Source organism: Camelus ferus, chromosome 4, assembly GCF_009834535.1.
Source record: "Camelus ferus isolate YT-003-E chromosome 4, BCGSAC_Cfer_1.0, whole genome shotgun sequence".
Lineage (NCBI taxonomy): Eukaryota > Metazoa > Chordata > Mammalia > Artiodactyla > Camelidae > Camelus > Camelus ferus.
In genome coordinates, this window is record NC_045699.1 from 69,751,858 (window position 1) to 69,766,041 (window position 14,184).

Genomic DNA, 14,184 nt, shown 5'->3' on the forward strand with positions numbered 1-14,184 from the left:
GAAATGAAAGAAAAACTCTCACTTTCCACCTTACCTTTTCGACATCTGCTTTTGTAACATTTATGTCAGCATCCATTTTCTCAAAGTACTGCTGGGCTCGGTCAGCCTCTCTGCAATCCCGCTCAAATCGTCTTTTACTCTAAAAGCAGAGGAAAACAGTGGTAGGGCAAGTACTTTTTTTTTTTTAAATTGAAGTATAGTCAGTTACAATGTGTGAATTTCTGGTGTACAGCACAATGTCCCAGTCATGCATATACATACATATATTCATTTTCATATTTTTCCATTAAAGGTTACTACAAGATACTGAATATAATTCCCTGTGCTATACAGAAGAATTTTGGTTTTTTTTAATCTATTTTTATATATAGTGGCCAACATTTGCAAATCTTAAACTCTCAAGTTTATCCCTTCCCACTCCCTTTCCCCCAGTAACCATAAGACTGTTTACTATGTCTTCGAATCTGTTTTTATTTTATAGATGACTTCATTAGTGTCCTTTTTGTTCCTTTTTTTAGATTCCACATGAGTGGTATATTTTCTCTCTCTGGCTTACTTCATTTAGCATGACGATCTCTAGGTTCATCCTTTTTGCCACAAATGGCATTATTTTATTCTTTTTAATGGCTGAGTAGTATTCCATTGTATAAATTTACCACAACTTCTTTATCCAGTCATCTGTTGATGGACATTTAGGTTGCTTCCATGTCTTGGCTATTGTATATAGTGTTGTTATGAACACTGGGGTGCATGTAGCTTTTCAAATTAGAATTTCCTCCAGATATATAGGGCAAGTAATTTTCAGTGGAACTCTGAGATTCCTATGAGAAGATACAATTTTTTCTACATCCCCCCAAAAGCACTCTTATATGAACTGAGTTGCTACATGTCATCATTTCAGGAAGTCATTTCAAAATCTGCGTTTCTTTTCATCAAAACTGTCTAATCTTTGTTCTTTCCATAAGATTTTTAGAAAAACATACTACTGGAGCTCTTTTTGGCTCAATATTTTACTTTCAATAATAATTTATGGAAACAGGATAAATTCAAATTATAAAAAATCTCTAAAGACATTAATGTCTCTGTTTTCTATTTACTAGTTGATTCAAGCTTAAGTTAAATTCAAATTAGAAAATCTATAAAGACATTTCTTTTTCCTTTTTTTCTCTCTTTATTTAATGGAGGTACTGGGGATTGAACCCACGACCTCATGCATGCTCAGCATGCGCTCTACCACTGAGCTATACCCTCCCCTCTATAAAGACATTTCTTGAGCTGTTTATTTTTCACTTACTGATTCAAGTTGCTTCCAACAAGTCTCTATTTGCTGCTGGGCCTTCCGTCCATCATGAAAGTGCTGGAGGGGGAACACACCTGTGATTAATACCCACTCGTTCTCATATTAACACTTGAGAAAAAAAAATTCATCCAGTTAAATGATATTTAAATATTGAATATCTAGTGTGTGCAATCCAAAGAAATTTAAGAGTTAAAAATAGTGAGTTCCCTCTCAAACCTTAGCTAAAAGAATATTGAATTCTAAGACTTATATACACTACTTGCAAAAATGACAGGACTGTTTAAGACAGCAATCACTTAGAGCTTTACTTTTACTTTTAATTGCTTTGAGATGCAATTCATATACCATACGATTCACCCACTTAAATTGTACAGTTCAGTGATTTTTAATATAGTCACAGAATATGCAACCATCACACGATCAATTTTAGAACCTTTTTATTGTCCCCCAAGGAAATGCTGTACCTTTTAGCTGTCAACTCCCTCCATCTTTCCATCCCTCTCAGCCTTAGGCAGCCACCACCCTACTTTCTGTTTGTATAAATTTGCCTATTCTGAATGTTTCATATGAATGGACTCATACAATATGAAGTCTTTTGTGACTGGCACAATGCCTTCATTATTCTGTAATGTTTATTTAGTACAATGTTTTCAAGGTTCATCCACGTTATCACAAGTATTGGTACTTTATTCCTTTTTATTGCTGCATGCTATTCCATTGTATGGATGCACCCCATTTTGTTTCTCCATTCACCAGTTGATGGACATTTGGTTGCTCCCAGTTTGGGGCAATTATGAATAATGCTACTGCAAACATTTGTGTAAAAGTTTCATGTGGATGGATGTTCCCATTATTTAGATTTTTCTAAACATGATAAATTTACCTCCCTGCCATCTACAAAGGCCCTGGGGCAGGTAAGTGCTTGGTGTTGACCAGCAAGGATACCAGAGGGCTAGGACAAAGTAAACCTCAAGAATATTAGAAGGGAAAAAGAAGAATATTAGGAAAGCAGGTCAAGGAAGAAAGGGGCAGACTGTGTAGGGGCTCGTAGGCTTTTTCTCTGCATGAGCCAGGAAGCCAAGGAGGACTCCAAGTACAGAAGTGCTAGGTTGTGAAGGGAGGTTCCAGGTGGGAGTCTGTCTCCAACCCTAGGGTTGATGGGGACTTGGATCACGGAGTAGCGGTGAAGGTGGTGAGAGACAGATTCTGGGTGTCCTTTGATCAGCAAAACCACCAGGATTTGACGGTGAATCAAATTTGCTGGGCCGAGATATCAGAGTAATTCCAACGTTTGGAATCATGAATGGAACCTGCCTAGATCTCATGAATGGAACCCCATGACCCCCGGTTCTGTAAAATTTGCCCTGGAGAGGTTGTGGCATCTCAGAGGGCAGGAATTTACATCTGTAGCTTCTCTTCGCTAGGATGCTATGGGCTGGCTGGGTCCTTTGACCAAAGACCACAGCTCGGGCCAGGAGCGCCCCCGCAGCTAACATCTGAAGTTCCTACAAGGCTCCCCTGCCTCTTAGACCCAGGCTCCCAGCAGCTCCTCACCGTGCTTAGCCCCGGGGTACCGCACCATCCCTTATGGCTTTCCTGAACCCTCTCCACAAGTGGTAAATGCTCCTTTTAATAAACGACCTTCCTTCAATTACTAGGCTTGAATGTGCTGTCTGTTTTCTGGCCGACAAGGTGGGCACTGGTGGTCAGGGTGAGCTGTGGGGAAGCCAAGGTAAAAGAGACAGAAACGAAGAGGTCTCCTCGGTACAGCCTCGGAGCCTTCCACCTCACATGGTCAGAATCCGGGGCTTAGCTGAGTCACAAAAGGCAACTCACTACTGGGGGCCCAGGGAGGAGGAGACAAAATCAGATTTTTCTTTTTAAAGAACAGTGCTCCTTTATAAGGAGATGTCTTTTTGTCTCTCTTCTGAGGTCACGTTTCACTGATTTAAGCGCCTCTTTACAGCAAGGTTTATCCATCCAGCAATTTCTTTCTTGGTCTCTGTGAACCCAGAGGGGCCCCACGGGGCTTCATTTTCCAAGTATCATAATAGACACAGGGATAGGACAGAAAAGAGACAGGGTCGAAGGGAGGAATACACAAGCCAGAAATGATCAGGCTTTGGGAGAAGTAAGAGGAGCTGAGAGCAGAGTTGGGGGACTTTGGAGGAAGTACAGCGTGCAGGCAGGTTTTCTGAAAGTCACATATATCACTTTAAGGAAGCACGGAGGGAGGAAGGAGGCGGGTCTGGGGGACGGAGGGGGTGGGTGGAGAGAGGGCAGACAGATGGCTTGGGAGGAGGGCCCTGAGAGTCCCTCGTCCACTTCCCAAACTGTACAGGGGAAGCAGGTCTGCTGTGTTTCACAGTTTGCTGAAAAGATAGCCCGATTCCCCGCAAATCTTGCTTTGAAAGACAAAGACATACAAGAAGAAAAAGAAAACCTCGGTGCCCAGTTCGGAGCTGTGCTCTAAGTGTCTGCGGCATCTCGACCGCAACTCTGAAACGAACGTTTTCACAAAACGAAAGCTCCTTCCCTCACAGCCAGGGCCATGCTGATGCAGAGGAAACCCACACAGAGACCAGCACAGGTGACAGACGCTGGGTCGGCTTCACCGCCTAAGGAATCTTCTCTGAAGACGACAATCTTCCCAAGAAGGGCATGTTTTGCAAGCACTGGGGATCTTTTTGGTGGAAAACCTACAGAGTAAATTCTCTTGCCACGTCTTCATTCAAATGTTTAATAATAAATATGAATTTATTTTTCAAGCGTGGTTTGGACCTTGACTTCCCTGGTGAGGTTTTTCCCACGAAGGACTCCTGGGAAGATCACAACACCTTCCCTACCCGCCCCCCACCATGATTGCCCCAAAACAATCACCTGAGAACCACACTTCTGATTGTGACATTTCATGTGGCTTAAGAAAAAGAAAAAAATCCAGGTGCTGTTGATTTTCCTTCTAGTCTGTCTTTAGTCTTAGTGTGTGTTCCTCCAAAATTGATTTGCCTCCAACACAAAATCAACTTTGAGCCGCCTGATCCCTCAGGAAACTCATGGAATGAACAAAAGCCCTCCTTTCGGTTCTGAGCATCCCACGACCCAAATAGCAGCCGTCCTTTGTAGCCAGCTCTAGCCTCCCTCCTTTAATCGGAAAAGCTATTTTAACAGTTACAAAGTTAAAGAAACCAACCAGCTTGCCTGATGGGTTTGGTGTTTCTTAACAAACAATGGCAAAACATTTCTTCACTGGACAGTGAGCAAGTGTGTATCTAAAAAGTGTGCCTCCGAGCTCTAAATAAAGAGGAATTGTTCTCAAGAAAAAGATAATAAGCACTTCTTTTGGAGCCACATAGTGAAGTCATCACAGCTCTTTTCTCCTATCAGAGGAGAGACAGGAAATGCCATCTCTAGAGACCCAGAAAAATGCTCCCTGCTTTCTCCTGTAATATGATGCTTTAGTTTCTCTTCAAACACAATAAAAGACTTTTTTACATGCATGATGGTATCTGGGGTGACAGCTAAACTTACTTTCATTTCAACTTTTCAGTTCAACCTTAAAAATATACAGGTAAAATCTATACAAATAGAATCAGCCTTCAAAAATTTTTTAGAAATTTCCCAGGGACCAGGGGTAGCTGAGATAAAAGTCACAGGGGACCTAAAGTAGGCAAACATTAACTTAAAGCAAAATGACAATGACAAAGCTTCCAAGAAGATTTTACTGCACTGCAAGAAATCATTCTTAGGCTGAACAGACAAACAGAATGTTTATTATTCACGCTCTACAATTAGGTACAACAGCTGCTCATTTTACTATATATATAATAGATCATTAATTTTTAAGCTACATTAAAAAAAAAGCAAAAGATGGCATCGATGTGAGAGCAGTCACTTCAAAAAAAAGCAGGAAAAAAAATAAATAAATACTCAACCAAGGACAGTCAGTCATCTGGAATTTTAAGTAAGTCAGATTCCACAGATGAAAACAAAGGAACACAAAAACTTGAACAGGCCAAGAAAAAGAAGGAGCTTCCAGAAAATATTAGAATTCCTTCAAAACCTAAACAGTAGCAGCTTCTAAGCCTAACTTGGGATTAAGTAACGTAATGATACATCTCCGTGTGCAGATATTTACGTGGACCATGAAGGAAAACCGAAGCACCTTCAGACCTGCTCACTGAAGTCCCAAACCATAAACCCAGCAATGTTCATGCCAGGAGTCATATTCTGCTTTTATTCAGTAAGGCCTGTTTCCCCAAATTCATTTATAGTTAAAAAAAAACAAAAACAAAAAAAACCTTCTCAATGAACTTGTTTAGAGTTCCTAAAATGCCCACCTCCCAATGTCATGCTCAGTTGCTTAACTCCCCCACAACACCGACCATCCGGGCACTGGGCGCCCCCTCCCCAGCCCAGGTTCAGGTCCAGCAGCTCAGGCGAGTTTCCTTCACCCCCTCTCCTGGCTGCACCCTTCCCCACAGGTCTGCTTATTCTCATGCTGGCTTTTACCACCCAGAACCCTCCACAGCCACACTTTTTACCTAGACTCCAACAGTCTTTCAGTTGTTTTTCAAAATAATCCCTTTCACATTCCTTAAAATTCTAATTCCTCTGAAGACACCCGATTAACTCAGGGTGAAAGGACCTTAAAACAATCAATATTAAGCAGCAAGTGACTTGTGTCCTTCACTTGAACTCTTCCAAAGGTATGAAACTGTTTTTCCAAATCAAAATAAGGAAACTCATCCTTAATAAGGATTTTAGATAGAATGCCAGGTTGATGGTGAAACTTAACGGACGGTAATCTTCCCTGAGCTGAAAGGTCCTAAAGTCTAACTTAGCCATTCATTCAACACATGTTAATTGCACACCCACATGTGCAGGGTGCTGCTTTATTTGTGAATAAGACAAAGCCCCTTTCTTTGTGAATCTTAGCAGACACAGCAGTAAGAGAAAGAGGCTAAGGGACCAGAGAGGGATGGGTGTGGGTCCAGGGGATATTTAGATAGGGCGGTCTGGGATGATGTTTGCGGACAGACTTGAATCAAGAGTAGGAGTGAACTTGCAAAGTTTGCAAAGTTCTCGGAAACATCCCTCCAGGAGCGGGAACAGCTTATGATGCTTTGAAGTGAGAAAGGGCTTGGTGTGTCCAAGGAACAGCTAGATGCCAGTGCAATCAGACTGAGATGAAGGATAAAGCAGGAGAAGGCAAGGGCTAGACCATGGATGGCCTCCCAAGCCACATGAGCTTAATTGAAAGCTACTGAAACTTTTAAGAAGGGAAGTGACATGGTCTGATTTGCATGATCACGTTTGCGCTGGCTGCTACATGGAGTGTATACTGAAACGGGGGCAGGAGCGGCAGAGACCAGGGAGGAGGCTGCTACACCTGCCTCAAGGAGAGCTGGTGATGGAGACGGAGATTGGGAGCTGGACCACTGACCATGAGGCAAGCCTGGAAGGAGAGATGGATTAAAAATAAAAGGCTTAGGACAGTCCTCCAGATGAGAGATGAGAGGGGACTGAACTAGGGGGGATCATGGAGGGAGTGGATATAAGTGTTTGGATTCAGAACATTTACTGAAGGTAGATCTGACAGGAATTGAAGTTAGACAGGAGGTGAGGTGTAAGGAAAAGGAAGTCTGGGGCGCCCCACGTTTTCGTCCAGAACAACTAGGTTAAAAAGGAGTGCCATTTACTGACGGGGGGAGTCGCAGATTGGAAGGGGGCATGATTAAGGAGTTTAGGGAATCCAAAGTCTGCTTTTGGACAGGTTGACAGGGCCACTGCCCTGCACAGCTCTGGGGTATCTGTCACACTACTGCTGGGCTTCTGGGCTGCTGGGCTTCTGCTGCCAACGGTGCGTGGGGTGATGCTGCATCAGGCCAACAGGAGACGGATATAGGAGAGCCAGGTGAGGCCCAAAACATGAGTCAAAGAATTTTTACAATTTTTGGAAGAAAAACGTCTCATTCCAGCTTCAAGGGAGAAAAACAAAACCCAAAGTCGCATCTCAAATCCATGAAATCAAGGACAGAATTTAAGTATCTTGATAACTAAGTCTGTTATCCCATAAGTGATAAAATAAAATTTCTTTGGTTCACCAGACCAATGGTTTTGCAGGGGACAGAACCACAGTGGTGACAGAATCCTGACTAATGGAATGCCACTATCACATGTTCTTTCAAAAGAAAGAGGACATAACAAAACAAAACATACCTTCTAAACATACGTTAAACCAGGGGTTGTCAGTGAGTGTTGTGTACGCGTGACTCATGCAAAAGACCAACAACTTTTGCAGGGTTTCCCGCTTTTTGATTTATTTAAATAAATGCAGTAACACCAGTAAGGAAGAACAGCTCTTGAAACCCACTGCTCCTTTTCCAGATCATGAAATCTAAAATCTGCCTGGCTTTTCTGTGTTTTCTTTCTACACATTCTGGCTTTATAACAGAGCATCCACAGTTGAATCTCAATAGGCCTGAATAAATCAAAAACAGATTTGTAATGAGCTTGATCATATACATAAGCTCCTGTTACTTTTTGCTTTCCTTCATGCTAAGTTTGATCTATTTGCTGTCATCCCTTGTAAAAACACATTCTAGACATATTAGAGTCGGTCTGTGCTACAGAATTGCCTTATAGGAAATTAAGTCCCTTCATAAATTTCATAAATAGGACCTATTCAATACCTAAATTTAAGAAGAATGTATAGCTTTTAAGCATCAAGTTTTAAACATTTCTGAAACACTGGGAAATTTTTTTATTATGGTCCATTCTTAATAATGTGGGGTCTTGCAAGCATTATCTGAGGTTTATAAAAATTTTAGTGAGTCACTGAAGGTACTGTATAATTATTTCCTCTAGAACTCTTCAGATAACCATTGCCAAAAAGTGATTCTGCTCCCGGCCAAGATTTTGTAATGAACCATTCTTTCCACCTGCCGGGAGAAATACACTTGGAGGTTCCAGTAAATGTTGGCTGGAACCTCCTGATTCCCCCTCTGGAGCCACAAATCTCCATAAATCCCTCATATGCAGTTAGAGGTAATCACTGTGGATAACCCCAGGCAGACTCAAAGGTTGGAACCGAACCCCTGTCTCTAAAATTCTTTAATAACTTGATTAAGTGTGTAAAAATTGCTAATCAGAGCATATTTACAACAGCTCTGCCAGAGAAATCTACCTGATAGCAACTCTGAATTACCCACGTCTCAGATATGCCGATTCACATCCAAGCTGGTCTCTTCAGTGACTTGGGAATCTCATCTATAGATGGTCTTCTCTTAAAGACCATCAGTCTTACAAATGGCCAAATCTTAATCAAGAACCACGAATCTGGTATGCATTGACCTCATATGCTCACTCCTGGGAATTCAGCTTGGAGAAATCATTCTTACCCTACACACAAAGAAAACAGCTATGAAAGTAAAGAATTCACTACAGTATTGTTTATATAACTAACTAACTAACTAACTAGCTAACCAGAAACTGCCCATAGCCTGTTGATCAAATAATAAATGAATTATAATAGTATTAAAATAATACACAGCCACTAAAATTCTAATTATTAAAACTATATATTTTCATGTAGACACATTAAAGTGTTTATTATATTAAATGGGCAATAAAGAAAAATATAAATTATATCTACAGTAGGACTAATACTCTTAAATATTATATAATCCATATAGAGAGAGAGACATCAATATCTCTCTATTTAAGTATCTATATATCTATAAATGACATCCAGATGAAACTTGGAAAAATGAGGATTTTGATTTCTAAGGACCGTGAGGTTTGTTCTCTGATTCAGCATTTTAGAAACATTCTTTTAAAAGTTTGGCAATTAATAAATGAATCGCAGCACCCTCCTCCCAAAAAAACAGGGAGAGTAAATAAAAGAAATAGAAGCTCTTATTGCATGTGGTCAGCTTAAAGAGATGATGAAATGTTACTAACTATAAATTTGTAAAAATCCAGGAAAATCAGGCAAGTATAAAATTTCCAGATTTTATACATTAAAAAAATCATGGTGCCTTAGAGAGATCTGTCGATTTTCCAGTTATTTCTACTCATTATCATTGAACACCAGTAAATCCCGGATATTGTCACAGAATCAGACTCATTAATAATCTATGTTTGAGAATAAAGGACTGAGTATAGAGGAGTGGACATAGCTCAGTGGTAGAGCGTGTGCTTAGTTTAGCATGCACGAGATCCTGGGTTCAATCCCCAGTACCTCCATTTAAAAAATAAAAATAAAGACTGAATACAAAGTGAAGGAACAGTCATTGTATGCTTTGACTTATACTCACCCCAAAGACTGGCCACTGATTCCATTGTCTCTAAAGAGAAGGTGAGTATCTTGCCAAAAATACACTTGCCTTAAGCGAAGCCCATTAGGGAAAGAAGTTAAGAGCCCCCCTCATCGCAGGCTTCCAGGAGTGTTCGTGTTTGCTCACGAGAACTGCTGCTGGCTCGAACATCAGGCAGGAAGGAACCTCGATGGCTGTGCTCTCGCAAATGGCAAGTCAAAGCTCTCTTTTAAAGAATTTACTTTTTAAAAAATCAACATATTTTCATCCAAATGAGCAAACACATTTTTGTGTGTCAGGACAAACACTGGTATTCATAATCTGATGTGAATGAGCTGAGCTGTAATTTGAGAAATTGCCTATGTGGAAATGACTGCATAGAAATCATCTTTTCTTCTAAAAACATGAGCAGCAACTACTAGCCTATTTCACAGCTGGAGATTTTAAGACGCTAAGATCAAACAGCTGGCTCACGATCACGATGTGGCCCCAAAGGCAAGGAGAATGTCTGTCTCTCCCACTCCTTTAATGTCTTCTACTTCCTTTTGAATCCATTCGAAAAGGGAAGGAAACCTCGTTTTTTGCATAGTGAGCTATTTTTCACCATGCATTCTTCTTAGCAATTCATCTATACAAACATAACAAAATCATCTCCTACTATTAGTGTTCTGAACGTGGAACTACTCTCTACATGCAGTAACGAGATTCAGCAGTAATTCTATAAATTCTAAACCGTCCTTTCGGACAGAGGGATTTGCCACTGTATCAAGTGGCCCAAAAGGTATTAGACTGGCAGTTAAGAAGGACACTTAAGCAAGACATTATTTCGTGTCAGCCATGAGAAACAGTAGCTCAACCTAAAATTTTTCAGACAGCTTGCTTTCTATGCCATCTGCCAATTCAACCTTTTCAGAAAGGTCATTTAAAAAAAAATGGGGGGGGGAGGTAATTAGGTGTATGTATTTATTTATTTTGATGGAGGTACTGGGGATGAAACCCAGGACCTCACGCATGCTGGGCAAGCTCTCTACCACTAAGCTATGCCTTCTCCCCTAGAAAGATCATTTTTAAATGCCCAGTATGGGACTGTTATGACATGTGGTCACAAGGAGGCCTGTGTGTGCTCCCGTTTTCTGTAATAAGCCCTGATCAAAAAGCTCTGGAATACAAATGAGATTCTGCATTGAGAAGCAGAAGGACGTGGCAGGAGGTACGGGATGAGCAGTGCCTACATATCAGCCCACCGAGCGTGGTGCCAGGTGGTTGGTACCTGCCCTCTGGAAGGTGGTTGATTATTATCAGCCCTCAGTTACATATTCAGAACGGGGAGCTCAGAGAGTCTGCACAGCCTGCCTAAGGTTTCACAGCCGGTGGGGATGCCAGAGTCCCAAACCGGTTTGTTGATTGTGTCCTGTCCTCTCCTCCCCGACAGCCTCGCCGGGCACTGCGACTCTGCCGACTACTGATGGGGACTCTCCTCTGTAAGGAAGATCTGAAGCTCACTGTCAGCCCTTCAGGGTTGCCCAGTGAAGTGGCAACTGGACGTGATCTCAGAAGAGCTGGATTTGGGTTCTAGCTGTGATGTGCCCCTTGTGCTGATCACGAACATCACCAGAAAGTGGAAATGATCACGTGCCACTGCAGTTTCAAGAGTCATCCTCATGAAAATTAGATCACTTACTAAGAAAAGTCAGGGTAGCCAAGAGTGAAAGGTCTCAAGGAGAAATACTGCTTGGTATGAGACAATCTCAGGGAGCCCCTTCCTACCGCTCACTGCTGATGGAGACCGTCACGCTAGCCAGTCCAGCCAGCATCCTTGGGTGTAAGTTCAAGGAAACAACCCACTGGGAGCAAAAAGCATGAGTGTGCACACGCATCGCCCTGCGAGGCAGGCTGCCTGGATGCACAATGTGAGTCAGGTAATGTGTAAGATAATGCACCCCACATCCCCAAGGGATACTGTGAGGATAAAACGGAAAGTGCAACAGAAGTCAGTTATTATAACCTATCAAAATGAGCACTTGAGGCCAAACAATTAAATACTCAATATGATCAGAATAACTTTTACAAATTACAGCACATCAACACAACGCCACATTACATAATGGTTACTATTCACTACGTAACAAAAAAAATGAAAACGTTCATGAGGCATTATATTAAAACACCACAAATCGGCATGTACACACTGATATTCTTTCCAGAATTTTAAAAGGTTTCACAATTTCCTCAATTTTCATCTTAATATAATTACAAAATGTTTTGAGAGAGCATGTGGTTTGCTTCTCCTCTCAAGAGAACATTTGACTCAGAGATGTGTAACCTGTGATTCTGCTTAAAATAAAAGGAACACTGTGGATTGCAAGTTATTATTCAATGTGTACCTGCACCACCTATAATTTACTCATTAAATTACTATAATTTTTAATTAAAAAAGGAAAAGAATTCAAAATACAGATATGATAGACTATAAAAGAAAGGCATATGATTAAGAGTAAGTAAATAAACCAAAAGGACCCAATCATAACACAGCAAAGAAATACAAGGATCCCCAACTAGGAAAACAAAGTCTGGCTGAAAACAAAGCTCTGTCTAAGACTGCTGCTTCTACTTCTCAATTCTTTCTTTCAATCCAAGAGTATTTATTGAGAGCCTGCTTTGTGCCACATTAGGCACTGTTTCAGGTGCTCAGGACACAAAAGATGACAAGAAAATTCTGAGCCTTGTGGAGCTTACAGTGTAGGGTGAAAAAAAACAAACAAGTAAATACACAAAATGTTAAATGCTGGTAAGTACTAAAGAAAAAATAAATAAAGCAGGGGAAGGTGGCAGAAATGGGTGGGAATGGTGTGGGGGTTGGATTTTATAACTTGTAATAAGGTGGACAAGGAGATCTCCATGAGAAGGTGAGATTCCTCAGAAAGAAGTCAGGAAGTAAGCACTGCAGATATCTGGGGGGAAAGCTTCCCAAGGCAAGAAAAGCCAGTGCAAAGGCCCTGAGGCAGAATCACACAGGGCAGGGATGAGAAGCAGCAAGGAAAACATGTGAGTGGAGGGGAGGAATTCAAAGAAGTAGGAGGAGGCCAGATTCTGTGGGCTTCACATCTCAGGATTCAGTCCAGAAATAGAATTAATATTTCCCACTAAGGTAAATGCACTGAGTTTTGTTTAGGTTAGGATGTTGGCTAAAATGTTAAACTGGATGAGTGGAAGAAGGTCAGTCAAGAGATACAAGGCACCGACCCCAGTAACAAATAAGAAAAAGGTATAAACTTTGCAAGGTCAAGGGAAATTCAGGAACCAGAGAAACAGTCCAACATCATGTTCAAATTTATTATGTTGACTTTATGATAATATTAGGTATTTTGTTTCATTCCAAACTTTAGTATCCTGTTCCACTGCTTCCTCTCCATCGTATAAAAGAAAAGCTCTCCTTTAGTGAATAGACTATAGCGGCTGCCATCCAACTGGGGCTCTGGTGCAGGGTTTCTCAGCCCTGGCACCGTGGATATTTTGGCCCAGGTAATTCTTTATTTCAGAGGCTGTCCTGTGTATTATAGGATGCTTAAAGCATCTCTGGGTTCTATGCACTAGATTCCAGTAGCAACCTCACCCCCCACCCCAGCTATAATGCCCCAAATAACCAAAAATGTCTCCAGACATGGAAAAATGTTGCCGGGGTGTGAGGTAAAAGCGTGCCTGCTGGAGGATCACTGCTCTAATGTGAATAGATAAAAACATCATCTCAGTTTATTAACTTTTTTTTTTTTAACCCAATGGGTTGATCCTAAGGCATACATCTCTTCCTAACTTCTAAACATACCCAAAGCCATGCGCTCCGTATTTATGGTTTAGAAAGAACGTAACTCCTCAGATGCCGCAAACACCTTCCTGCCTCGGGGCCTTTGCATGGCTGCTCCCTCTATTGAATGCTTGTCCCAGGCAACTCCTACTTGTCCCTCAAGTCCTGTGAAAGCCTCAACTGTTAAGCCCCCTGGGAAGTTTTTCCCTAACCCAGAGCATGGGCACATTAGGTATTCCCATTATGCTCTCACAGTACTGGTACTGAGACTGTCACAACGATCACAATTGCAATTAAAACAATTATTTTGGCCATTATTATGTTTTGTCTCCTCCATTTCAGCAGGAACCTTATTGGGGGGTGAGGAGTACAGCTCAGTGGTAAAGCGCATGCTTGGCATGCACGAGGTCCTGGGCTCGATCCCCAGTGCCTCTGTTAAGGGAGGAAGAAAAGAAAAAAGAAAAAAAGAACCCTATCGATCTTGGCTCATTTGTCTCCAGAGCACCAAAAGAATCACCAAGGACTCAAATTTATATTAAAAAAAAAAGCCTATCACTGGCCAACGTTGGTATTTGATGACTAACAAATTATTATGCACCTCACACGCGATCCAAGTACTGTGATACAGATGACGGCTTAATGCTAAATCTCTTAGGGCAAAATCTTGACTGTGAATACACTTTACTTGAGTGTACATTTTTCTCCTCTGTTAACAATAAAAGCTATGAAAAGATCGTAATGATGCCCAGAGGAACAAAAAGGCC

At 41.3% G+C, this 14,184-nt stretch overlaps 1 protein-coding gene across 13 annotated transcripts in view; it reads right to left on the minus strand.

The window, feature by feature from the left end:
- Positions 1–14,184, minus strand: part of FNBP1 (formin binding protein 1) — a 122,396-nt gene that overhangs the window by 52,846 nt on the left and 55,366 nt on the right. For all 13 annotated transcript variants that reach the window (XM_032478636.1, XM_032478642.1, XM_032478640.1 and 10 more), the window contains exons 5-6: positions 1,295–1,357; positions 35–139 (exon numbers count right to left, since the gene is read on the minus strand). In XM_032478636.1, coding sequence (XP_032334527.1) covers positions 35–139; positions 1,295–1,357 — 168 coding nt within the window. The remainder of the gene's footprint in view (positions 1–34; positions 140–1,294; positions 1,358–14,184) is intronic.